Source organism: Chiloscyllium punctatum, chromosome 26 (genome assembly GCF_047496795.1).
Source record: "Chiloscyllium punctatum isolate Juve2018m chromosome 26, sChiPun1.3, whole genome shotgun sequence".
In the NCBI taxonomy this organism is placed as follows: domain Eukaryota; kingdom Metazoa; phylum Chordata; class Chondrichthyes; order Orectolobiformes; family Hemiscylliidae; genus Chiloscyllium; species Chiloscyllium punctatum.
In genome coordinates, this window is record NC_092764.1 from 76,984,197 (window position 1) to 77,010,422 (window position 26,226).

The following is a 26,226-nucleotide window of genomic DNA, read 5'->3' on the forward strand; positions in this document are numbered from 1 at the left end:
GAAATTCATTATGGTGAGGACGCAGAGGAATAAAACTGAACATTCAGAACATTCAGCAGAGAGTGAAGGTCGAGATGGATGAACACACAATAGGAGGTAGTGTTGGGGAAGGGGATGGTATCAGAGAGAAGGGAGGAAAGTTTTGAAGGGCATGGATAGCTATAAGTTGTTGAATCTTGTGTGCCTTGATGCCTAGAAGGAAAGGAAAAATATTTTTTGTTAGCACGCCGAATGAGATGGAGGATGAAGTGGAACTAGGGAGTGGCCAGCATGGCTGAGGGAGAGGTTGAGAGTGTGCATATGAGAACTCATGGCACTCAGTGTGGATCTCAGATGTGGTGTGAGTAGCTGTCTGTGGAACATTGGACATTGCAAAGATACCTATAATCCTGGTGGATTCAAAAGCAAGAAAGATGAAACTAGATTTGGAATCCAAGTGGGGACAGTCTGAGCTGGAGGCAGTCACTGAGGAATGTGATGAGGCTGTCAAAACGAATTTTAGCAAACACCTGGTCAAACACCATGAGTGACAGTGAAATTAATGATGGTGGACAAGAGAAAAGATTGGAGAACCTGTTGGAGGGAATAGAAGAATTTCAAGATGGGCATTCCCATAAGGAGAGCTGGCAGTGGCTTAAATACTAAATAAAAACTGAAAGAATTGCAGATGCTGTAAATCAGAGACAGAAAATAGGGTGCACTGGAAAAGCTCGGCAGGTCTGGCAGCATCTGTAGACAGAAAGCAGAGTTAACATTTCAGGTGGAATAACCCTTCCTTAGAATTGATGGTAGCTAGGAAAATGTCAATTCATATGCAGAAAACAGGGTGCGGGAGTGGGCAAGGAATAATCATAGGTCGGGATAGAGCCCAAAAAGAGAGAAGAACAGTTGGACAAAGGAGTGGACAACAATCTGGCTATGAAGGTGAATAGCTATTAATGGAGACTGTTAGTGGCTAACAATGGTTGGTGTAGAATAGCAGACTCTGTGATTAACTCTGATTTCTCTCCACAGATGTGGCCAGATCTACTGAGTTTTTCCAGCAATTTCTATTTCTGTTTCTGATTTATAGCATTCACAGATTTTTCGGTTTTTATTTGGTCAATTAAAAGCCTTGATTTCAAAAGCAAACACTTTCATCTCACCTCACACAGGTCCTGTGTGTGTACAGGAAATTTTGGGGCAATGTTCCACATTGTCAGATAGATACCAATATTGTAGACATATCATAACATGGCTAGGCACATAGCATGTCCTCCGCATTATTGCCAAAATGTTGCTCATATCCTTTATAGTATCCAGTGCTTCCAGCCATTTCTGGATATCATGTGGAGCTAATTGGATTGGCTGAAGACTGGCAATGTGATGCTGGAAGCCTCCGGAGGAGGCAAAGATGTAACATCACTTTGTCATTCTGACTGAAGATTGTTGCAAATGTTTCAACCTTACCTTTTGCAATGATGCATTGAAGTTGAAATCAGTCGTCATGGAGGTTGGGAATATTTGTGGAGTCTCCTCCTCTAAGTTCAAAAAACAAATTGTCAATCATCATTCTTTTGGTTGTGGAGGATTGCAAAGCCTAGGTCAGAACTATTAGCTATGGAATTGCTTAGTCCTGCTTTGCTGTTTGGCACATTATCCTGTTTTGTAGGTCCATTTGGTTGATACCCTTTTCTTTGTATACTTGGTACTGTCCTTAGCATGCATGTCCGACTCTTCATTGAGTCAGGGTTAATCACCTGCCTTGATTCCAATGGTAGAGTGGGGATATGTCAGCCCAAGAAGTTTCTGACTGTGTTTGAGCGAAATTTTGTTGCAGTTAAATGGCCCAGAATGCCAGTCTTGGGTTGCTCGAATTGATTGATTTGTTCAATGCCTATCCCATTTAGGACAGTAATAGTGCCACACAACAGAATGAAGGGCATCCTCAACAAGAAGATAGGCCTTTAAAACAATGCACAGTTCTCATTCTTACTGGTATGGACAGATACCTCTGCAGCAGACAATTTGGCAAGGATGAGGTCATGTATGTTTTGCCGTATTGTTAGTTCCCTCACAACCTACTGCAATCTAGCAGTTATGTCTTAAAGGACTCGACCAGCTCATTCAGTAGTGGTGTTGATGAACCTGCCTTGGTGGTGCTGCTGTGAAGTCAATTCTAGACATCCATACTGATGCCCAATGCTCATGGAAAAGCTGCAGTCAGTCTTTAACACCATTATCCCTTCCAGTCTCTGCAACTGGAGCCTCAGCTTTGTGACCAGTGAAGATAGGTAACTACACCTTCTCCACAACTAAACTCAAAACTGGAGCACAGCCCCCCCCCCCCGGATGTTTCCTCAGCCCCCTATGGTACTCCTTGTACAACCATGACTGTGTAGCTAAATTTCAAATGAATGCCATCTACAAGTTTGCTAATGACACCTCTGCAGTGGGACAGATATCTAACAATGAGGAGTCAAAAGACAAAAGAAAGATAGAGGGCTTGGTGATGTGGTACAATGAAACAACTTCTCTCTCAACATTGGCAAAACTAAAGAACATGTACTTCAGAAAGGAAGGAGGAGAACACACCCCCATCTACATAACAGAACGGAGGGTGAGAGATTGAAGAGCATCAAGTTCCTTGGGTGATGATAACCAACCTGTCCTGGACTTCTCATGTAGAGTTGGCAGTCAAGAATGGACAACAATGCCTCTTCTTCCACAGCCAACTCAGGAAACTTGGCATGTCCATAAGGACTCTCATCAAATCCTACATATGCATCATTGAGAGCGTACTGTCCGGGTGCATAACAGCCTGGAATGGCAATTGTGGAGGACCGTAAGAAAGATGATGTGCACAGCCCAGACCATCACAGAAGCAACCTTCCATCTGTGGACCCATTTACATGGCTCACTGCTGTGGAAAGGCTGCCAACATCAAAGACCCATCACATACCTGTAATGATTTCCTACAACCTCTTCCATCAGGCAGAAGATCCAGAAGCCTGAAGCCAGGCGGCACGGTGGCACAGTGGTTAGCACTGCTGCCTCGCAGCGCCGGAGATCCGGGTTCAATTCCCGCCTCAGGCGACTGACTGTGTGGAGTTTGCACGTTCTCCCCGTGTCTGCGTGGGTTTCCTCCGGGTGCTCCGGTTTCCTCCCACAGTCCAAAGATGTGCAGGTCAGGTGAATTGGCCATGCTAAATTGCCCGTAGTGTTAGGTCAGGGGTAGATGTAGATGTAGGGGTATGGGTGGGTTACGCTTCGGCGGGCGCGGTGTGGACTTGTTGGGCCGAAGGGCCTGTTTCCACACTGTAAGTAATCTAATCTAATCTAAAAAAAAAACATGCACCAGCAGATTCAGGAATGGCTTCTTCCCAGCTCTTATTAGACTAATGAATGGACTATCTAACCTCAAATAACGCTGATCTTGCTAATGCTGATCTCGCCTAGTGCATACCACTTGGCGATGTAACTTGTATGCCTCTGCTCAAGTCTTTTTGATCTGTACATACTTGCTTACTATGATCTACTTGTACTGCTGTTAAAGCTTTTCGTGGTACCTCAGTACACTTGACAATAAATCATTTAATTGGCTTTGCCATATGTGCAGGGCAGAAAACTGCCATTTGTGCATAGGTAGCTCTGCTGTTCCAAAACCTTTTGTTTTGCAGCAAAGAGGCCGAGAGGCAGCATGGTGTTGGGGAGCTGGCACAACAGCTGGCAGGTTTAGTTGTTAGCTCCTGCCTGCTCCAATACATTATTCATATACATATTTAAATATATATCAACTATATACCACAAACAGAATATCCTCACACTGATCACAAGATCAGCTAGTTAAATTATATTTCATAAACCCAAGTCATGAGAAGTACGTTTAACAAAATAGGATGAAGAGGTAAAGTAATTTTAAAACTTGTTCCAAATGAATTATCTTCCAATCTTGTAGATCTAACACTGAAAAATTAATAAATCATGAATTCAAATGAATCATGCTGAATGATATTATTAACAAGCTAAACTACTAACTAGATTATTCGCAAAGTTTTAACATTGATACAAGCAAGCGTACAAGTATGTGCCACCTCACACCCAGCCACCTACTTACCTACCTTACAACTCTACCTATTCACTTGATAACCCACTCACCATTCAAACTCAATTGTTGAACTTGCCATACATCAGGTAGTGCTATAAGACACATCATCCCCTTGATTGTAGTCCACCTCACTGGAGCTCTGATGGATGGTGGATTCCACATTTTTCAAAGAGCCTTAGTCAGAAGGTCTTGGAAGAAATATAGAACTGTCTCAGGTCTGGGGAATGTTCAAATGGTGTAGCAAGTTGATAATGATTGCTATACCTTGGAAGATACAGACAGAAGGAAATACACAATATTGTTCCCCATTGAGCACAAGATGGTGGAATCTTACAGATACTTTGACAATATGAACTATAGTGAGATGTGTGGCAGAAAATCGGGTGACAAGTGCAGCATCTTAATGTCAATAGCATGTTACACCATTTTTTATGCTTTTCATAAGTGGCATGACGAGATTCTCACACAGCAGCAGCAAATGGTCAATTGACTAATTATTGCTTATTAAATTTTTTTAAATAAGCAAACACACCTCATTAAATATCAGACCTCTGATATTATCAAACAAGCCTGATATCAGGAATCTCAACTAGAATTCCGGCAGATTCAGCTCACCACTTAGTCCAAGTTATTTTCGATTGAAAACTGGTCAGAGAGTCATAAAGATGTACAACACGGAAACAGACCCTTTGGTCCAACTTATTCATACCAACCAGATACCCCAACCCAATCTAGTTCCACCTGCCAGCACCCAGCCCATGACCCTCCAAACCTTTCCAATTCATATACCCATCCAGATGCCTTTTAAATGTTGCAAATGTGCTAGCCTCCACCACTTCCTCCGGCGGCACATTCCATACACGTACCATTATCTGTGAAAACGTTGCCCTTAGGTCTCTTTTATATCTTTTCCCCTCACCTTAAATATATGCTCTCTAGTTCTGGACTGACCCACCCCAGGAAGAGACTTTGTCTATTTACCCTATCCATGTCCCTCATGATTTTATAAACTTCTACAAGATCATCAACATCTTAAGGAATATTCCATAGGCATCAGCCGCACATACCCTTCATCCACAGAAATGGCATCTGACATCTGACAGCCCCTAAAGAATCCTCACAGCACCTATCCAACCCATGGGCAAGACAGTCCTGCACATCAGTGCTGCAGTGGTAACTACCATTGTAATGCTGATGTAAGGACACTAACCTCAGGCACACACACCTGAGCTCAAGGGCTGGACAAGGCTGGCTCTCAGCAGCCGCTCGTTCTGAGCCTACTTTGGTGAGACATGGGTACAGTAACAGAGATAGTGTGAGGTATCAAGAGACAGTGGTGACATTTATCCTGGTGGAATGGTGGTCATTGATCTTTTTCCCACAGTGCTGGGCATCCTCCTCCAGATGGTTGATACAGCTTTATCACGAGTGATAACCTTAGACAAAGCTGGCTGGCTGTCACGCCTCTAGTGCTGGCCCTGGGGGAAGAAAATGTCCAGCCTCTGCACAAACCATCCAGCAGGATGTCCAAGACCTTCCTGGCAAAGTAGGGCAGAGATTTCCTCTTGTCATTTATGTGACAAATGTCAGCAATTTATAAAACAGCTGCAGACCTCTTGTTCATCCAGGTATCATGAGCTTTCAGAGATGACTTGAGTGAAAGGGATACCAGGCATTCAGCAGATATTCTCAGAGTGGTGAGTTCTTCTGGGGACAGCACATGGCAAAATGGGATGGAAATCAGACATGAGACACCCGTCAGCCAAGATGATTTAATTAATGAGGTGAGCTTGGTAAATATAGCAAGAAAACTCGCTAAGCCTGGTGATATACTCTTTAAATTTAAAAAAAAATCAACTCTATTCACATTTAGCTTTGTAAACAAAAATCAGAAGAATATTGTCTTTATAAAACTTCGTCAAACATGTGCTGACGCAATCACATCCCACTGCTGTGCTTCTGGGCAGGGGACAGCCAAACTGTGTAAAATTTGACATTTTTGTTCAAGTGTCCCTCTTGATCTATAAACTATTTCCTGTCAGCCAATTCTCAACAGCCCAGCTGGTTTAATTTACAGCGTGGAACCAATATTTATGAAATGAACCAAGGAGGTAAATGACCTACAGTAGGATATTTAGTTAACCAGAGTGTTCTAATAAAATCAATGTGAATAAATCTGGAGTCAGTATGAGCAGGACACCATATTTTGCTAGTCTGAAAATGTTCCCTGCAAAGTTGATTGTTTATTTGTACTGTTGATCAGCAATTTGAAAATTGTTCAGAGAATTGGCTGGGCAGTCTTTTGCTGGTTACTTATTCCCTTGCTTACTTTTTAAAAAATCTCACACTTTTGCTTCAACAGTTGCTTGGTTACTCAAGTAGCAACTAGTCACTTCTGTTTTCCCTAACAACGTGAGGTATGATACTCTCTGGCTATAATTCTATGTTATGATGCTCCAGATGCTCTCTAGGCACAAGACTTAATTGCAAAAGTATAAGAAAATTTCTCAGTGTTGCTTCAAGGTAATTGATATCAGGGATCAGGGAGTGCGACGAACAGTAGAAAACTAAAGCTGGTTAGTTTGGTGCAAAATGTAGCATAGGATGGGGGTGGAAAATTTGAATTTTGTGGATGCTGTAGCCAAGCCAGAGAAATTAATAAATGTTAATTATACAAAATAAGGTGTGAGCCACTTGTTGGATAATTATTTACGCAAATTTGAAAAGACACTCCTTCCACAACGGATAGGCAGAACAGGTGCTGGAGCATGCCATCTTCTCCTATAACAAAAGTTTGACATGTTTCCTTTGAAATTAGTTTATTGGCATCTTTTTAAGAGTAGGTCCTTAGAAAGTTAGGTTATTAGGCTTCTATTGGTTTTTTTCCAAACTAGCATGAAAAGACATTTCCTATGTCTAGCCAAGATGGCCTTCAGAGGTTCTAGCAGTGACCATGGGAAGTTTGCTAGTCCTGACTGCCTGTGTCAGTCTCTCTTCAGTGGTTACCATTTTACCTGAGCAGCATCTGGTGTCTACTGGCACACTGGAGATCTACATGGCCAGTGGTACTACGGGAGTTGGAGACTTTTTTAAAATTCATTCATGAGATGAGGGTGCCGTTGGCTAGTCCAGCATTTATTGCCCATTCCTAATTGCTCAGAGAGCAATTAAGAGAGTCAACAACATTGCTGTGGGTCTGGAGTCACATCGAAGTCAGACCAGGTAAGGATAGCATTTTCTTTCCCTAAAGGACATTAGTGAACCAGATGGGTTTTTCCAACAATCAACAATGGATCCATAGTCATCATTAGACTCTTCGTTTCAGATTTTTTTTTAATGAATTCAAATTCGACCATCTGCCATAACAGGATTTGAACCCAGGTCCCCAAAACATGAGTTGGATCTCTAGATTAACAGTCCAGCAATAATGCAACCTTCCCATAGTGCCTCATATTTTCCCAAAACAACGTTTTTCTTTGACTTGACAAGGTTCATTTGAAGTCTTGATTTGTGTTGCAATGCACCTTCTGTAATTAGTTAACTTGTTGTATTGACATTTTATTCCTCAAAAAGTATAAGGAAACACCATGACTGTTGGATGTTAAAGTGCATCATCATCTGCAGAATCTATTTTGTTCCAAAGTGAATAAACAGACTTATTGATACTTGTAGCGAATTATAGTTAGGAGCTATGTATTTAGGAGCGATTTTGAGGCAGCACGGTGATTCAGTGGTTAGCACTGCTGCCTCACAGCGCCAGGGACCCAGGTTCGATTCCAGCCTTGGGTGATTGTGCAAACTCCACACAGACATTCTCTCCGTGCCTGCGTGGATTTCCTCCCACAATCCAAAGATGTGCAGGTCAGGTGAATTTTCCATACTATATTGCCCATAATATCAGATGCATTAGTCAGAGGGAAATGGGTCTGGGTGGGTTACTCTTCGGAGGGTTGGTGTAGACTTGTTGGGCCGAAGGGCCTGTTTCCACACTGCAGGGAATCTAATCTAATTTATAAAGTTTACTTTGCGAATAGATTTAAAACTGAGAAATTACTGACATTTGTTCTCCTCCTTCACCAATTTTGAATATAACATTGGCCAAAGCTGAAGAAATAGACATTGTAGGACAAGGGAACATATAGAAATCCAGGTTAGATGGCGATAATTCTAGAAATGAGGCCTACTGGGGATAAAGCAGAACTGGAGAGATGTACATTGACCACATAATGAAGAGGCATTCAGGGATGTATTACATCTATAAATGCCGAGATTTCTGGTTGGCTACTGACAGCAAAATATTGAGCAGGCTGATACTGTCTGCTGAGCTCTTTATCCTCCAGAAGAATTCTAAACAATGATATTCCTATAAAGAAGTTATCATTCTTCATTAAATTTAGGCAAAAAAAATTGAAAAGTTGTGCTCTCTATCCTGCACTCCAGATGTTCAGAAATAGGCACGATGAAGGTTGTCAGCTGCTTGTGATTAACAAGATCCAAATTAAAACAGAAGAAATCAGATTTAACAAATGCAGTTTAGTAAGGATTGTCTTCAGTTTCTGCCTGCAATTTTAACAGTTGATGATGGAAAGAATTTAAACTATTTTATTGATGACAGAAAATTATTTGCACTACACCATCTTATAGTTCATTGTCTGTTTAAACTCACTCCATCTTCTTAAACCAAAAAGGAAGCAAATGAAGTCTATTAACTCCTATCCCTTTAGAAACGGTGTTGCATGGCAGAAATGGACAGGGATCGACATATTGCAGATTCCTAGTCCATATTGCCCACTCACAAACTGAGATTATACTGCATTCTTGGCACAGTGGCACAAGAATTTCAGGGCCAAGATTTAGATAGATGGACAGACAGAGCAGCAATATTGTTGCTCTGCATAAATTTTACGAGTATATCATAAATGTTATCTTGCAACGAGGGTCATCACACAATGAATTTCAAATCCTGGCCTTTGATTTTGGCAACAGCAATTGCTGAGGGAAAGATTCCTTCAAAATGACAAGGTGTTGCCTTATCCTTTATGATTAGAAAGAACATTATATTTATATTCTGAAAATGATTGTGTGGGGAGAACATTAAAAAAAAGGAGACCAAAAGACTACAAACAACTTCAACTCGGCTGTTAAATATTTGCTGTTCCATCTCAGCATTTCAATTAGATTCTTTTCCTGGTTTCAGTGCTGTCTGCTCATCACTTGTTGAAAGACAGATCTATTTTTGCGGTGTATCATTCTCATAAAATTAAAATGTAGCCCTTTATTCTTCCCTGGCTAGGAAATAAACACCTCAGAAAATCTCAACTAATCCATTCATTATATCTATATTTTCTTCTTTCATTAGGTTTCATTCTAAAGACATTCTGCTATCCATTTTCTTTTTTTGAGAGAACAGGGGAGTACAGAACTTGTTCTAAAGCAACTGTCAACGGCATACTCCATTAATATAATCACATCACTACAGGTAGGTATGAAATCAGTATCGCTTTCAGTAGGAAAGATGAATCAACAAAATTGCGGAACAAAAAGAGACTATGGCTCATTTAGCCTGGGCCAGTATTGGTGGTTTTTAAGTGTAAATATTCAGTCTAATCTCGCTCCTGACAGTGTTGACCTAGGTAACACACCAAGGCTGCAACTGAATTAGTAATTGGAGCCTCCACCCATTCATAACCACACATTGTGCATTAAGGTCACTATTGCTGCGGCAACACTTAATTCTATGGGCCGTTTGGCTCACTTTGTTGGAATGTTCATGTTGACCAAATTGATACTAACAACACAGGGTTCAATCTCAATTCCAGCTGGGAACTTACCACTTTGCCTTACCCAGGTTGGAAGTTGGACCTGCCTTTGGACAAAGGACTCAAGAAGAGAAAGCAGCTGTCAATCCAATGGTGAATGCAGAAACCCATGCTGAGATATGAAGTTCAGCCAAACAAACATGCATAATAGCAATAATGAAAGTCTTTGGGAAAATACCAAAGCATTATATTGAAACTCCATGACCAGATGCTATTTTTCTCATCAATTTTTGTCAAACAACACAGTCCAGTATATAGTGCTTTATTTAAACTCTCCCCGGCAGCCAAAACATTTAAGTACAAAATTCAGGGACTTTGAAAACTTCAAAATCATGCAGTTCTGCCAATTTTATCTTCCCTTTAAGAGTATTTACAATTAGCCAAGCAATATGACTTCCATACTGCAACTTAAGACTTCTATGCACAGCCAAAAAAGAATTCTGAGAGAGTTTGGCACTGAATTCTCAACTCCATTTTCCTATGATTCCCCCACAACCATGGACTCTTTGACTGATTAGAAGTCTATCTCAGCCTTGACAGCCCTCTGCAAGAATGAATTTCATTCACTACTCTGAGATGAAATTCCTCCTCACCACTATCTTAGATGGGTGAGAGTTTTCTGAAATTATGTCTTTAAGTCCTAGACTATCCCAAATGGGGACACAACATTTTTACATCTACCCTGTCAAGTCTCCTAAGACTCTTGAATGTTCAAGGCTGTCTCGCATTGTTCTAAACTCCAATCAGTACAGTCCCAACCTACTCGACCTCCCCTCATTAGTCAAACAGTCTGTCCAAACCTGGATTAGACTAATGAAACTTCTCTGGACTACCTCCAATGCCAATATATCTTTTCTTAGATAAGGGACCCAAAATTATTTCAGCTGTAGTCTGACTAGCTCCTTGTATAATTTTAGCAAGACTTCCTTATTTCAGCACACAACTCCCTTTGAAATAAAAGGCCAACATTCCACGTGCCTTCCTTATTACTTGCTGAACTTCTATGCTTGTTTTTTGAGATTTCCACCACTCCTATGCTTTGTTAATGACCCTGACTCATCATAAGCTCAAATGTGGACTGTTCACTACTGACTCTTGAGATTTCGGTATCACACTTCTACTCATATCCCAATCTTCAACAATGCATGAAAATGTAATGCCTTGTGCTGGCAATAGCAGGCATCATACATGCAACAGAATGATTACTAGAATTTAATGCTTTGCCCCATGAATGTGCTAAGCCACTTTAGAGGGTAATGAAGAGTCAACAACATCGGAATCACACATTAGCCAGTTGGGGTCCACTTTCCTTAGAAGACAAAAAAAGTGAGCCAGTTGGATGATTATAACAATCTAGCTGTGTCAATCACATTTTAATTTTAAATTCATACCAGATTTTGATTTGCAGTTTTAAATAAAAGTAGAAATGAATTCCTCCAACAGTCAGAGTGGGACTTGAGCTCTTTTTCCAACGGTTAGCATAGGGCTCTGGATTACCAGTCCAGAAAAATGAATACTATGTTGTCACATTATTTGATCAAGAAAGCACCAGTCACAGCAGAGCAAAATTGAACCCATACCAGACATTTATTCATCTCAGGATTGCTGGACCGCAAATAGGAACAGCTCATAGTTTTGTTTCCTCCCTGCCCTGTATTTACAGGCCACAAGCCAATCGCATCATTGCATCTGTTGAGGCAAGTTAAACCAGTAGAGGCCTGATTTATTCTTATTCAAGAGTATTTTAGGAAGAGATTGAGAGATAGAAAGAGAGAGAGAGAGAGAGAGAGAGAGAGAGAGAGAGAGAGAGATAGATAGAAATAGAAATAGAAAGAGAGAGATAGATAGATAGAGGGAGAGAGGGAGAGAAAGGGGGGTGGTTTGGGTGTGCGGGTGAGGCAGGGTGAAACTCAGTTCAAGATACTGCAAACATGAACAGAAACTAGGGCAACATTAAAGTAAATTGTTTGAATCAGAGAAACTAATGTGGAATTGCATTAATTATATGCAAGAGAATTATAATTAAGAAATAGATAAGCAGTGAGAAGCGCTGGGGAAAAGGATTTCAATATAATAAATCTGTCATTGAAACAGGATGCTAGAGCCAATGATCTCAATAAGCTGACCCAAAGGGTCTTTGAGACATTTGTTTTTAAAATCATATCTTATACAGACTCACCACTGACATCTGCTCCCGCAGCAGAGGCTTCTCCTCTGTCATTCGTAATTCCTGCAGTCCAGCCATTTCCAATCTGTGCCAGTCAAATCCTGTAACACCCACAACACAAAAGCAATGTTACCAGACAACAACTGGGACACTTACTAATCATGTTAGCAAAGCTTCTTTTTTGTAAGCCACTGCAGAATTTAGATCTCTGAAAGACTGACCCTTTAATATGTGGTGCTTGCCCATGCTTTCCACTTTTGTGGGGCTGCAGAGCCCTGCTGTTTTCTCAAGGAGAAAAAGCGGGGAGCTGCTGAATGTTTCTTCCACGGCTCCAACTCCAGAGTGGCTGCCCCAGTTAGCCAGTAGGTGGAACCTGCAGTGTGTACAGTGACAGGGCTGCTTGAATGATACACTGTCCATATCTTAAAGGGGAAATCGTCCTGAAAGAAGCAAGTCCAGTTTGAGGCGAAGTTAACCGATGCTCACTTTGTTTAAAGTGAAAATTGACTGACAGCTCATTTACTGAATGGAAACTCAAACAACACACAACACTGGTTTCCAGAACTGAGGCCTGCAAAAGGACAGCCAGAGTAACTACAAACCAGCAATATTCACAAACTCAGTTTCTGTGCTTGCATCCTTATTTGAACACTCCAAGAACACAATATCCATGTTACAATACAAACATACATGTTTTGCAGTGTCAGGAGAGTACACTTGCAGATTACCAGCATTAGTGCCAGGAATTTAGATAAAGGTGCATGCAGAAGTGCAACAATATTTACAGGATTTTTCACAGTATAAAAGATATGAATTAATTGCAAACAAAGGGAGAAAGTGAGCATTGCAGATGCTGGAGATCAGAGTCAAGAGTGTGGTGCTGGAAAAGCACAGCTGGTCAGGCAGCATCCGAGGAGCAGGAGAATCAATGATTTGAGCATATGCTCATCAATAAACAAAGACAGTAATATTTAGTCTCTCAATTTAAATAGGAACCCAACCACATTTTGTAGTAAGTAACCTCCTTAATAAACACAAGAAAGAAATGATGTGCATTTATGGATTACCTTCAGGAAACTTCAAACATTTTACAGCTGAAGAAATGCTTCTGAAGAATAGTCCCATATATGTTAAATCAACAATCAGATAATCTATTTTAGTGATATTATCAAAAGTCACTTGATACCAGATTATTGTCCAACAGATTTATTTAAAATCACAAGTTTTCAGAGTGCTGCTCCTTCATCAGTTGAAATGGACTTCAACTGGTGACTTATAACCTTGTCCACCCCAATCCAATACCAGCATCTTCACACCAGTGAGGGCGATGTATTCATCACCATAGGGAGGACTCTTCTGTTTGTCTTTGAACGATCCAGATCTTAAGTCCACCCGAGAAGCTAGGAAGAACTTTGGTGTAACTTTTGTGACTTACTATCCACCCGAACTATTCCCCTCAATATTATACACCAGTCAGGGCCCCCTCAACCTCCACTGCTCAAGGAAAGCAATCGCAACCTATCCAATCTTTCCGCATATTCTAGGTAGCAATAACCTCTGCACTCTCTCTGATGCAATCACATTCTTCCAATGTTACGACCATAACTGCACATAATACTGGTTAGGCCACAACTGGTGTATTATATATCTTTATTTGCTGAGGTACAGAATAACAGTCTCCTATATGCCTTCTTAACTAACTTACCTACATGCCCTGCTACCTTCAGGTATCTGTGTTCATGCAACCAAGACCCCTCAGATCTTAAATATTTCCAAGGTGCTCCTATTCATATAGTGTAGACCTTCGCTTTGTTAGCCCTCCCCAAGTGCATCATCTGACATGTTCGTAGACTGAACTCCATTTACAACTGCTCTGGCCACCTGACTGGTCCACTGATGTCCCCATACAGTTTATGGCTATCTTCCTCACTATCTTCCAACTCACCAATATTTGTGTCATCTGCTTAAGTTCAAATCATTCATATACACCAGAAGCATCAAGGGCACTAGCATCAATCTCTGCAGAGCACCACTGGAATCAGACTTCCAGTATATAGAAATATCCCTCTACTATTACATTCTACTTCCTGCCTCTCAGCCAATTTTGAATCCAATGGGCCATTTTGCTCTCTTGGCCTCTTACTTTCTTGACCAAAATTTCCAAGACGACCTAATGGAAGGCCTTGCAAAAGTTCACATAAGATAGTTTGCCTCATTAACACTCCTGCTTACCGCCTCAAAAAATTTGATTAAATTTGGCAAACATGACCTCCTTAAACAAATCCATGCAGACTATCCTTGATGGATTCAAGTCTCCCCGAATTCAGATTTAGCTGCCTCACAATGTTTTTTTCAAATAACTTGCCCACAACTGAGGTTAGACTGACTGGGTTGTCATAATTTTCTGGTCTATCTTTCTTTGCTTTTTTTTAATAATGGGACAACATCAGCCATTCTCCAGTCCTCTAGCACCTGAGGCCAGAGAGGATTCAAACCTGCCAAGGTTCCTGAAATCCCCTCCCCTGCTCCCTCAAAAACCTGAGATACATCACATCCAGGTCTGCAGATTTGTCCATTTTGAAGGCTGCTAAAACTGTCAGTTATCTCCTCTATGCAATTTGTTTGAATATTAAACACCCAGATGTCAACACCTGCATTGTCCTTTCCAATTACAAAGACTGACAAAGCATTCATCGAGGACTGTGCCCATATCTTCCAATGCCAGACACAGGTTCTCTCTATTATACCTAATGGGCCCTACTCCTTCCCTAGTTATTCACTTGTTCCCGATTTACTTAAAAATACTTCTGAGTTTTCTTTTATTCTACCCAATGCTTTCTCATGCACTCTTTGCTTTCCTAATATCTGTGAGTCCCTCCCTCAGCCCCTGCACTTTTCACCATCCTTTAGGGACTTTGTCAGTTATATTAAGCTTGCATTATCTGTCATAAGCTTCACTTTGTTCTTAATCTTAACTTTTATGCCCCTCAACGAGGATGCCTTTTCTCTTGAAACAGTGATTTTCTTCAGGATCATTCAGCACATAATGAAAAAGCCACCCAGTGGATTTTCCATGTTAAACTTTCAGGGAAGAGAGGAGGCAAAGGGGTTGTTGCTTCTCAGGCAAGTCCTCAGACTCTGACCATCTGGGCTCAAAATTCAATATCATAAATTGTGTTCACAAACAAGGCTATGCAACATCTCTCCGACAGAATTATGCAATGGATGTCTCTGTCCAAACATCTTGCTCTTGCAGATGCAACACTGCTGTTACTGCAGTCAGTGCCTTTTGCTTTGCAAGTGTCCTTTTCAAAAATTCAATAATATTAGAACTAAGATTTGAATTATACACATTCATGAGGTGGTCATCTCATTTTAGTTTTCCGTGGATGTGGCTTCTGACTTGGCTTATGCATTCTTCATTTAAACAGGATTCATCTCCCGACCTGATGGCAATGGTAGAGTGATGTTATGTTCATCGCATGGATTTCTGTTCAGAGTTACCATATTTGTTCAAAATCTTTCTCACTTAGCGCAATGGTAGTGTCACATGATGCAAGTGAAGGTAAATTGAATGTGAAAACAGAAGAGTGTTTCCAAGTGGATTGTGCAGTTGTCAATCCTGCTAATACTATCACAAACAAATCCATCTGGAACAGGTAGATTGCAAGGTGGTGGTCAAGGGGTGGCACGATGGCTCAGTAGTTAGCACTGCTGTCTCTCAGTACCAGGGATCTAGGTTTGATTCCACCCTCGGATTGCTGTCTGTGTGGAGTTTGCATGTTCTCCCAGTATCCACGTGGGTTTCATTGGGTGTTCCGATTTCCTCCCCCAGTCCAAAGATGTGCACCTTAGGTGGATTGGCTATGCTAAATTGCCCTGTAGTGTTTTAGGATGTGCAGGCTAGGTGAACTAGCCATGGGAAATGCAGCATTATAGGGATAGGGAGAGTTGGGTCTGGGTGGAATGCTCTTCAGAATGCTGGTGTCGACTTGATATGCTGAATGGCCTGCTACTACACTGTGGGGATTCTATGACAATTAGGCTTTCCCTTGTGGCTTTCCTCACCTTCTGCAGGTACAGTCTAGGTCATACATCCTTCAAGCCTCACCCAGCAGGGTCAGTGGCACTACCAAACGATTTGTGCTGATTGAAGGCCCCTCACCCAGACCAAATTCTGTACTTTTTTGATTAGCAGTCTGTTTTTCATGTGGTGTTCAACATGGAGAAATAATGATTCATCAGCTAAAGAAGCTTATGAAGTAATATCAACAGGATATTTCCTTGCCAATGAGACTTTGTGGGGTCTGGATCAGCACTGGAGTTGTCTCAGGACTACTTTCTCCTGCCTGTATACCACAGTGCTGATGGTGAGACAGGAGATACCCAGAGACTGTGACAGTGGATTGGGAGACATTGGCTATAAAAGATATAATTCCATGAGTAAACCTATATCAGTTTATTGCATGAATAGTCTGTGGGAGTGTTCTCTGAACTTTGGCACAAGGCCCCACATTTTGATAATGGGGAGCTTCTCAGGGACAACAGGGCTGGATGTTACATCATTTTTTCCATTGTCTAGGGTATTACCAGGTGATCAATCTGGTTTAATTCCATTGGACTTTCTGTTGCAGTTTACTACAACATCGTTTATCAGGTCATTTCAGAGGGAATTTAAAAGTAAATCACATTCCTGGATGCCTGGAATCACATGTACACCAAGCTAGTTGAAGGTTCTATTCTAAAGGATATTAGAGAACAAGTAGTATTTTACCACAATTGTCAGTGGTTTAATATCATCATCATTACTGGTTGGTTTTAGTTAATTTAATTTAAATTTTGAATCCATGTCACTAGAGTATTCATCAATAGTGCAGTGACAGTGCTATGTTTCCCATTTTACACAGTGACTGCAATTCACAAATACTTCACTGGTTTGTAAAGTGGCTTGGGATAGTCTAAGATTGAGAAAAACAATATAAATCACATTCTTTGTTCAGTGTGTGCAGGTCTGTGTGTTCCCAGATAGTGATTTTTAAGCATAAAAACAATTGTTTGTTAGTGAACAAAGGCTACTAACCAACTATGAACTAAGAAATTAATTCAAAGTAAACAAATGCTAAATTTGTTTTAATTCCAGTTTATTGCAAATGAAATTAACTATACCTGAAACATGTATGTCAAAAGGGTGTTAACTATTAACCCCAGGATGACGCTATTTCCGGACCTTTTCAAATTAATTAGATGATTTAGTTAGTGTTGGCTATGAATGGGGCAAATGACTGACACCAACAAGGCAAAGCAGTAGCGGTGTGTGTTAGTGAGTTACATAGTATTAAAAGAGCTTTTTATTTTGCACCTGAGCAATTCCCTTAATGCACTATTGACAATTTAAATGGTGTGTGACATGTTACTATTGCAACAGCTGACATTCATTGGCCTACAAGTGGTCACAGATATTTGTGCTTTTTTATATAATGAAAATACTGTTCAAAGTTCTATGATCTCTATGTCTCCCTGCTGCTCAGTTTTCTATAATAAAAGAAAAAATTGTATGTATTAACTTCAGCTCCAGCTCTGGCCTACTTATTTATTTCTGTCTAAGTCTTTGATGTATGGTAATAATATGATGTAACTTTCTGCATTTATAAAACCCAAAATCCGAAATGAAGCTAACCACAAGCCAACACTTGGGTTTTCCAGTATGTCAGGCTACTTGGCAGCAGGATGTGGATTTTTTTTTTTAAATAGCATTATAGAATCCATGCAGTGTGGAAGCTGGCCATTCAACCTATCAAGTCCACACCAAACCTCTGAACAGCATCCCACCCATTCCCTGCAACCCTGCATTTACCATGGGTAACCCACCTAATCTACACATCTCTGGACACTAACTGGTCATGATTCCAGACAAAGTAACATAGTCCTCAAGAACTAAATGAGATGTGTCCCAGTTGCATGATGCTGTATCCAAGTATATTAAATACAGGGTAGAAAGTAAGAAAAGATTAGAGCAAAGGAGGAGGGAGTTAGTACTGACAAAAGCAGAGTTTCCATTGTCATAGCCAGCTGGAATGAGGGTGCTGTTTCAGAAAGGGACAGTGAAGTAGATTGCTTCCAGCCTGTAGTGAAATCCTCTATTTTTATCCTTGTACTGAGCAAGCCAGCAATCTATAACTGGTATCATTTATGGAACAGATAGATAGTTTCAAGAGCTGTTAACTGGCAACATTCAATCCTGCCCAGCAATACAGGAGGCTTATTGCAAGTTTTTAGTAGGTGACTCAGGACAATTTGGGGGGACGGGGTGGTTACTGAAGAGTTCAAAAGTTACAGGCAGTGTGTGTGGACATGAGAGAGTCAGAAGTAGACTCTGTTAGAAATAGTGGAGTTTCCAAGCACTATTTGGAATGCAGCTCTGAGAAGCAGACACCGAAAGGAATAAGGAGCAGCTGAGAAATAAAAGATCTGTCACTTTCATATTTGCGATTTGATGTGCTCTGTTGGGTGTTTGAACACAGTTTTACCCACAAACACAAGTTTTACATATATTAAAGATTATATTACTGTTTTAAAGTTGTGTAGTAAAGTTTAACATTGCCTGTTCATAAATGTGCCATCTTCTTACTAAGTCCTCTGGATCTCACACTTTGACATCCTTTAAGTCAACCAACTAGTCTCTAACTAGATAGAGTCATATTTGTTAGAGATGCAGATTGCAATGAAATGAAACCCATTTCCAACAATCTGTTCTATTCTGTGACTGCCCACCTCTTTCCCAGAAAAAGATTAGGATGGGCTGAATGGGAGACAAAATACATTTAAAGAATGAACTCTACCTCTACTACACTCAGTAATTTAAGATTAAGGAAAACGAGTCATGTGGAACAGCTTTATTTAAAAACTGCACACAGATGGGACAAGTGCTCTGAATATCATTGGTTTGGTAATTTGGTGAATCCAAGATGACCTTTAAAACTGACTGGTTAAGGACTACTGGTCCATTGCAAATCTGTCAACAGACCCCCCACATTATCTATTGTACTATGTAAATATTACATGCTAATTTATAAATCACTATTAAAGGCCATCCCGTCAGTTCATTAGAGTGGTGGGTCCAATTAGTGTTTAATATTATCCCATTAAAGAAATTTTAAAGAATCATGAAGACAATATCTATTAATCTATCCTTCCTGTCCCATACAAATATAATACTTATATTCCCCACAAAATAATCTTTTGGGGGCAAGTTAAAAAAAAACATGTCAATTAATAGGGGAAGAAAAGGAAAATTCCTCTGAATTAGATAATCAAAGTTTATTCAAAATGCAATCCACCTCCAGTAATGATCATAACAAATTCACCAGTCTGATTTGGGATCATAAATTACTGTTCAGATCTAATGGGAATGACCTATTTTCATGGCTATTATTCACAATATTCTCATTGAAGTGGTGTTATTCATGACCAAAGACCAGAGTTAAAAGGCTTGAAGAGAGCACTTCACTCAGATGTCCCCTTTCTGATGAGATGCTAAACTAAGGAGCATCTTCCCCCTCAGACAGATGTAAAGGATTCTGCAGCATTATTGTGTAGAGTGGCAAAGTTTTTTCTTGTCTTATGATCAAGTAAGCTGATAATTTTAAAAGATTTAAATGATTAAATCAGTGTAACATCATGCTGTGTGATATTATATATTAAAAAAAAGTATCAGCTTCACATTTAATTGCTACAGCTGTACTTTGTAATCAAGACAGTACGACAGTCAACCAGCGTGATACCAGACTCTATCAATCTGTAATAGAGTTGTAATGTAACCAAGTGCTTTTGAAATAAATCTTCAGATACTTATTCCCAGTAAGAATACAGTGCTAATATAATAACCAAACAGACCACATCCTGGTGGCAGCTCATTTGAAAAATTGGAAGATTTTCTAAATTAAGACAACCGCTCAGTGCCCAAAGCTCTGAATAAAAATCTCTAATAAACTCTGAGACTCATCACAGCAATTACATTGCTGAGTCCATTACAGCGGTCTACAAGCAAGCAAGAATCAATTCAAAGTGCCTCAATTTGCTCTACAACACAGCAATCTCCTCAGGAAATGTTTGAAAGTATACTCTATTTGACAGGAGAGGGATCAATCAATTTTCCAGTTGCCATGTTCCTGCAGGACAGCCCACTAGTTAAAAAAAACAGATTTACTTGACTCATCCTTGGTCAAACATTAAAAACCATCAGCATTTTATTAACGGTGCGACCTAACTGTATGCAGTAGTTAAAAATCACAACACCAGGTTGTAGTCCAACAGGTTTAATTGGAAGCAATAGCTTTCAGAGCGTTGCTCCTTCATTAGGTGGTTGTGGAGTACACAATTGTAAGAGACAGAATTTATAGCAAACGTTTACAGTGTGATGTAACTGAAATTATACATTGAAAAATACCTTGATTGTCTGTTGAGTCTCACATCGGTTAGAATGACCATGTTAATTTCACTTCTTTCATAAGTAAATCACAAAACTTCTTTAAAGTTACATTCTCAGGTTAACAATTGGTGTCAACCCAGATAGTATGTTGAAGGTATTAGCCCCCTGTGTACTGTTGTCTGCCATAATGTTTAGACTGATTCTAATCTAAAAAATGAGTTAACAGAGTCTTACATGGATTCATGCAGTTTTTGAGCAAAGTACAATGTAACTCTGCAAGAATGAAGTAGTGGTTCCCAAACAGGACTGCCAATAATGTGTGCGCTGTACTTTTCAGGCTCGTTTCCATCAAATCATCACTTGATTCCACTATTCTGATTATGGTAAAGGAACATAAAAACACAGGAAGATGCACAACACTCCATTTTGTTTCAACTTTTTGAATGAATGTTTATATAACTCCTAGTGAACGCAATAAAGATTGCCATCCATAGACAACCACTGATTTTGTTTTTGCTGTGTTGTGTTCATTTGCAAGTTGCACTCCCAGACCAGGAAGAAATAACAATTTCAGACCTAAAGTAATGTACAGCATTTAATTTAAGCTAGTGACAATTCAACAATGATTGTGCAGACATTTCGGCAAATAAAATAACAATACAGCAAACAGAGCATTAAACTCATCTCACTTACTAACAAGTTTGGATGAACAAAAGAGAAACAATCAAATCCCCTCATACATTAAGAAATGAAGTTTTGAGAAAAGAGAGAGTTAATTCCTCAGGTTAATGTGAAAACTGGTAGGAATATTGTGAAAATCATACAGAAATCAGCTCAAGGTTAAGACAAACTTCAGAATTTGCAGACTTGAGTTTGGTGGCCGACAGACAACAACTGAGTGAAACAATTGACAGCTTGGTGACAGATGCCAGTGGAAAAGGTGTACATTATGACTTTAGCAAAGAACAACTGGCAATAGACTCAGAAATGGCAACAACTTCAGTACAAATACAGATTTAGATCTTTCAGGCATAATAGAGAGGGATGTAAAAGAGATTGGGGAGTTGCATTAGGGATTAGGGAGAATATCACAGCTATACTGAGGGAGGTCATCTTGGAGGGCTTATCCATTGAGGCCGTATGGGCTCTGGATAGAAAGGCTGTATTCACTTTGATAGAAATGTACTACAGGCCTGCCAACAGCCAGCAGGGGATAGTGGTACAGATATATGGTCAGATAATGGAAAATAAAATGTAAAAACAGGGCTGTACTGGGTGATTTTAATTTTGCCTATACTGACTAGACTCCCTTAGTACCAGGGGCTTGGATGAGGGAAGAAATTTGTTTGGTACATCTAGGAGGGTTTCTTGAAGCAATATGCTAATAGCCCAACTAGGGAAGGGGCCATATAAGTGGAAAGGTGTGGCACTGGAAAAGCACAGCAGGTCAGGGAGCATCGGAGGAGCAGGAGAATCGACATTTCAGACATCTGCCCTTCAGTTACTGATGAAGGGCTTATGCCCAAAACATTCATTCTCCTGCTTCTCGGATGCCACGCTTTTCAACTCTGATCTCTTGCATCAGCAGTCCTCACTTTCTCCAAAAGACCATATTAGATTTGGTATTGGAGAAGGGGCCCAGCTGAACTGAAGTTTCAGGACTGAAAATGTGTTGCTGGAAAAGCGCAGCAGGTCAGGCAGCATCCAAGGAGCAGGAGAATCGACGTTCCTGAAGAAGGGCTCATGCCCGACACGTTGATTCTCCTGCTCCTTGAATGCTGCCTGACCTGCTGCACTTTTCCAGCACCACATTTTCAGCTCTGATCTCCAGCATCTGCAGTCCTCACTTTCTCCCTGAAGTTTCAGGAACAGTTACCATAATTCTGTAAGTTTAGTCGACTTATGGATAAGGATAAAAGAGTCCTCTGGTGAAAATAATAAGAATTTGGGCTGAGGTGGGGAGGTTAACGTCGACTTATTAGGCATGAACTGGCAAATGCAGTTTTGAGGACAGCTGCTTGATGGCGGATCCACGCCTGTCACTAAGAATCTTAAAGGGAGGTTCATTAAAAGTTCAGAACCAGCATATTCCTACAAAAAATGACAGACAAGGATGGTAAGATGCAGGAATTTTGGATAACAACCAAAATTGTGAGCTTAGACAAAAAGATAAAAGGAAACTGAAGACAGCCTCACAGCAACCGGGACCCGGGTTCGATTCCGGCCTTGGGTGACTGTCTGTGTGGAGTTTGCACATTCTCCCCGTGCCAACGTGGGTTTCCTCCAGTTTCCTCCCACAATCCAAAAAGATGTGCAGGTTAGGTGAATTGGTCATGCTAAATTGCCCATAGTGTTCAGAGATGTGTAGGTTAGATGCATTAGTCAGGGGTAAATGTAGGGGAAAAGATGTCAGTGAATTACTCTTCGGAGGGTTGTTGTGGACTTGTTGGGCCAAAGGGCCCGTTTCAGCAGCATAGAGATTCTATGAATCTATGAGGTACAGCCTTCAATGAATATAAAGAAAGCAGGACAGAACCTAAAAAGGAGTTAGGAGGGCTAATGAGGCCATGAAATATCCTTGGCAAACAAGAGAAGGAAATTCCAATTTTTAAAGTATGTATATAAGGAGCAAGGGTAGGTCCATTCAAGGACAAAAGGAGGGAATGAGTGTACAATTGGAGAAAGTTGGTGAGGCCCTTCAAGAATACTTTGCATCAGTACTCACAATGGAGAAGGTCATGATGGATGGTGAGACCCGAGAGGGATGTGTTAATATTCTGGGCCACATCAATGTAAAAAAAGGTGTTGGGTTCCTAGGATCAGATGAGATCTATCCCAGAATACTAAGGGAAGGGAGGGAAGAAATTGTTGGGGCCTTGTATGAATCTTTGTATCCTCTTTTGTCACAGGAGAAGTCCCAGAAGATCGGACAATAGCCAATGTTGTTCCTTTAAGGAGGGCAATCAGGATAATCTGGGAAATTACAGGCTAGGGGCATTTATGTCAGTGATAGAAAAATTATTGGAGAAGATTCTGAGGGACAGGACTTACTCACATTTGGAGAAATATGGACTTACTGGCAATAGGCAGCATGCTTTGTGTGAGGGAGGCCCACAAACTTGATTGTTTTTTTTTGAGCAAGTGACTGGGACGATTGATGAAGGCAGGACAGTGGATATTATTTACATGGACTTTAGCAAGGGCTTTGACAAAGTGCCACATGGCAGCTAATACACAAGTGAAGTCACATGACATCCACAATTAGTTGATAAGATGAATACTGAACTGGCTTGGTCATAGAAGACAGAATAGTTGTGGAAAGGTGTTTCTCTGACTGGAGATCTGTAGCCAGAGTTTGTATTATAGGTGGCCTGATTAGTAAGTTTGCAGATGACACAAAGATTGGGGGAGCTGCAGATAGTGAGGAGGATTGCCAAAGGATACAAAAGGATATAGATAAACTGGAGACATGGGTAGAGAAATGGCAGATGGAATTTAATCTGAAATAATGCAAGGTGATGCATTCTGGAAGGTCTAATAGAAGAGGGAAGTATACAGTAAATGGCAGAACCCTTTAGAAGCATTAACATACTGAGGGATCTAGGCATACAGCTTCACAATTCCCTGAAAATGATAACTCAGAAGTGGATAAGGTGGTTAAGAAGGCGCATGTCATGTTTGCCTTCATCGGTTGGAGCATAGAGTATAAAAATTGACAAGTCACGTTGCAGCTGTACAGACCTTTATTTAGGCCACATTTGGAATACTACATACAGTTCTGGTCGTCAAACTACCAGAAAGATGTGGAAGCTTTGGAGAAGGTACAGAAAAGGCCCAGCAGGATGTTGCCTGGTTGGGAGGGTATTAGTTATGAGGAGAGATTGAAAAACTTGATTTGTTTTCACTTGAACATTGGGTGTTCAGAGGAGACCTGATATAAGTTCACAAATTTATGAGGGGCATGGATAGATGGAGTTTTTTCCACCCCCCTCCCCCCCAGGGTGGAAATGCCAATTACTATGGGGTCATAGGCTTTATGTAAAAGAGGTGAAATTTATAGGAGATAACAGGCAATTTTTTTTTCTTAAAACTTAGAGCATGGTAAGTGCTTGGGGTGTGTTGCCAGAGGAGGTGGTAGAAAGAGATATAATAACAAAGGTTTAAGAGGCAACTTGTCAAATACATGAATAGGCAGGGAAGAGAGGGATATGGACAACGCAGAGGTAAAAAAAGGTTTTGAGTTTAGAAAGGTGTCATGTGTTGGTGCAGCTTGGTGGTCTGAAGAGCTTGTTCTTGCGTGTACTGTTCTTTGTTCTTTTGATAAACATTCAGACAAAACTGAGGGACCTACTAGTGGAAGATGGACAAAAGTTCAAGGTCAACATTGCAGAAATTCTTCAAGCTCTTGATTCTACAATAATAGCAACAGCAAACAGAGTCACTAAACAACCCAAGTCATGCAAGAGTTGCAAGTTAACCTATTTACCAAAACTATAGTCAGCATTCTACAACACTTACTGTGTCCCACAAAATTTCACTGGGCAAAGATGTACTGAAAGTCTATCTGTCCCAAACAGCTCAAGATGCAGCATGGAAGTTCAACAACACCACCACATGATTAAAAAAAGTTCAGTCAAAGCCCAAAAGGAGGATGCTACCAAAATTATACTTTTGAAGAATAAACATGCACATGAAGTTCAGAAAATACTTTTAACAAAGTAGTTTCCAGATTCTAACTAAGTTGTGCATGTGGTCAATCTGACATACCACATTGATAATGTTAGAAGAGTTGAAGTGTTCATCACAATCAAGATTTTGTATCTGAGAGAATGAACAGAAATTATGAGCCAAACTCATTACAGAAGCCAGCACTAACATTATTAACAAAAATAACTCAGCAGGTCTGGCAGCATCTGTGGACAGAAAGCAGAAGTACCATTTCAGGTCCAGTGACCCTTCTTGAGAACTGATTGTAACTAGGAAAAAGGTAGTATACACGTTGAAGATGGTCACGGAAGAGAAGTAGTTGGGTGGACAAAAGGAATGGGCAAGTGTTGGCCTGGGAGAGTGAATAGCTGCTGTGTCCTTACCCTAGTTTTAACACGCCCGGCCTTATCACATGGCTGACAATACAAACAACCCATTGTTAGCCACAAATGGTCCCTGTTAACAGCAATTCATTCTCCCAGGCTGACCTTTACCCATTCCTTTGTCTGCCCAACTGTCATTCTCTCTCTCTGGGCCCCATCTCCACCTATCATTTACTCCCCTCTCCCTCGCCTCATCCCTTCTGTACCTATATACTAACCTATTCCCAGCTACAAACAATTATGAAGAAGGGACCTGACATGTTAATTCTGCTTTCTTCTCACAGGTGCTGTCAGACCTGCTGCATTTTTCCAGTAATTCCTGTTTTTGTTTCCGATTTCCAGCACCCAAAGTTCTTTGGTTTTTTTGGTTTAGTGATCAACCCATTACACATGCTAAATGTGATGAATACAGACAAATGGCACAGGATGGTGAAAGATTGGAGATTCCACATATTGTCATTGTTAGTCTCATATGGTTACATGTTTCTTCTGGATGAATATCAGAAACTTTTTACATGTGTCCCAACTGTTTGTTTGCCAGTGTGTATGGATTTTCACAAGGATCCAGGAAGTTGCAAACATTTCTAGTGTCAAAAGTATGGTACTGGAAAAGCATAGCAGGTCAGGCAGCATCC

The 26,226-nt window shown here is 40.5% G+C and overlaps 1 protein-coding gene across 6 annotated transcripts in view; it reads right to left on the reverse strand.

The window, feature by feature from the left end:
• The window catches only part of LOC140453192 (protein NDRG4), a 231,680-nt gene that overhangs the window by 134,181 nt on the left and 71,273 nt on the right, over positions 1-26,226 (reverse strand). For 3 of the 6 annotated variants that reach the window (XM_072547696.1, XM_072547697.1, XM_072547694.1), the window contains exon 2: positions 12,086-12,174. The exons of 1 other annotated variant lie outside the window; for it this stretch is intronic. In XM_072547696.1, the coding sequence (XP_072403797.1) occupies positions 12,086-12,151 (66 nt within the window). In that variant the 5' untranslated portion in view covers positions 12,152-12,174. Of the gene's footprint in view, positions 1-12,085; positions 12,175-12,294; positions 12,509-26,226 lie in introns of those variants that run through there. 2 more of the 6 variants (XM_072547692.1, XM_072547691.1) reach the window with 2 other exon arrangements.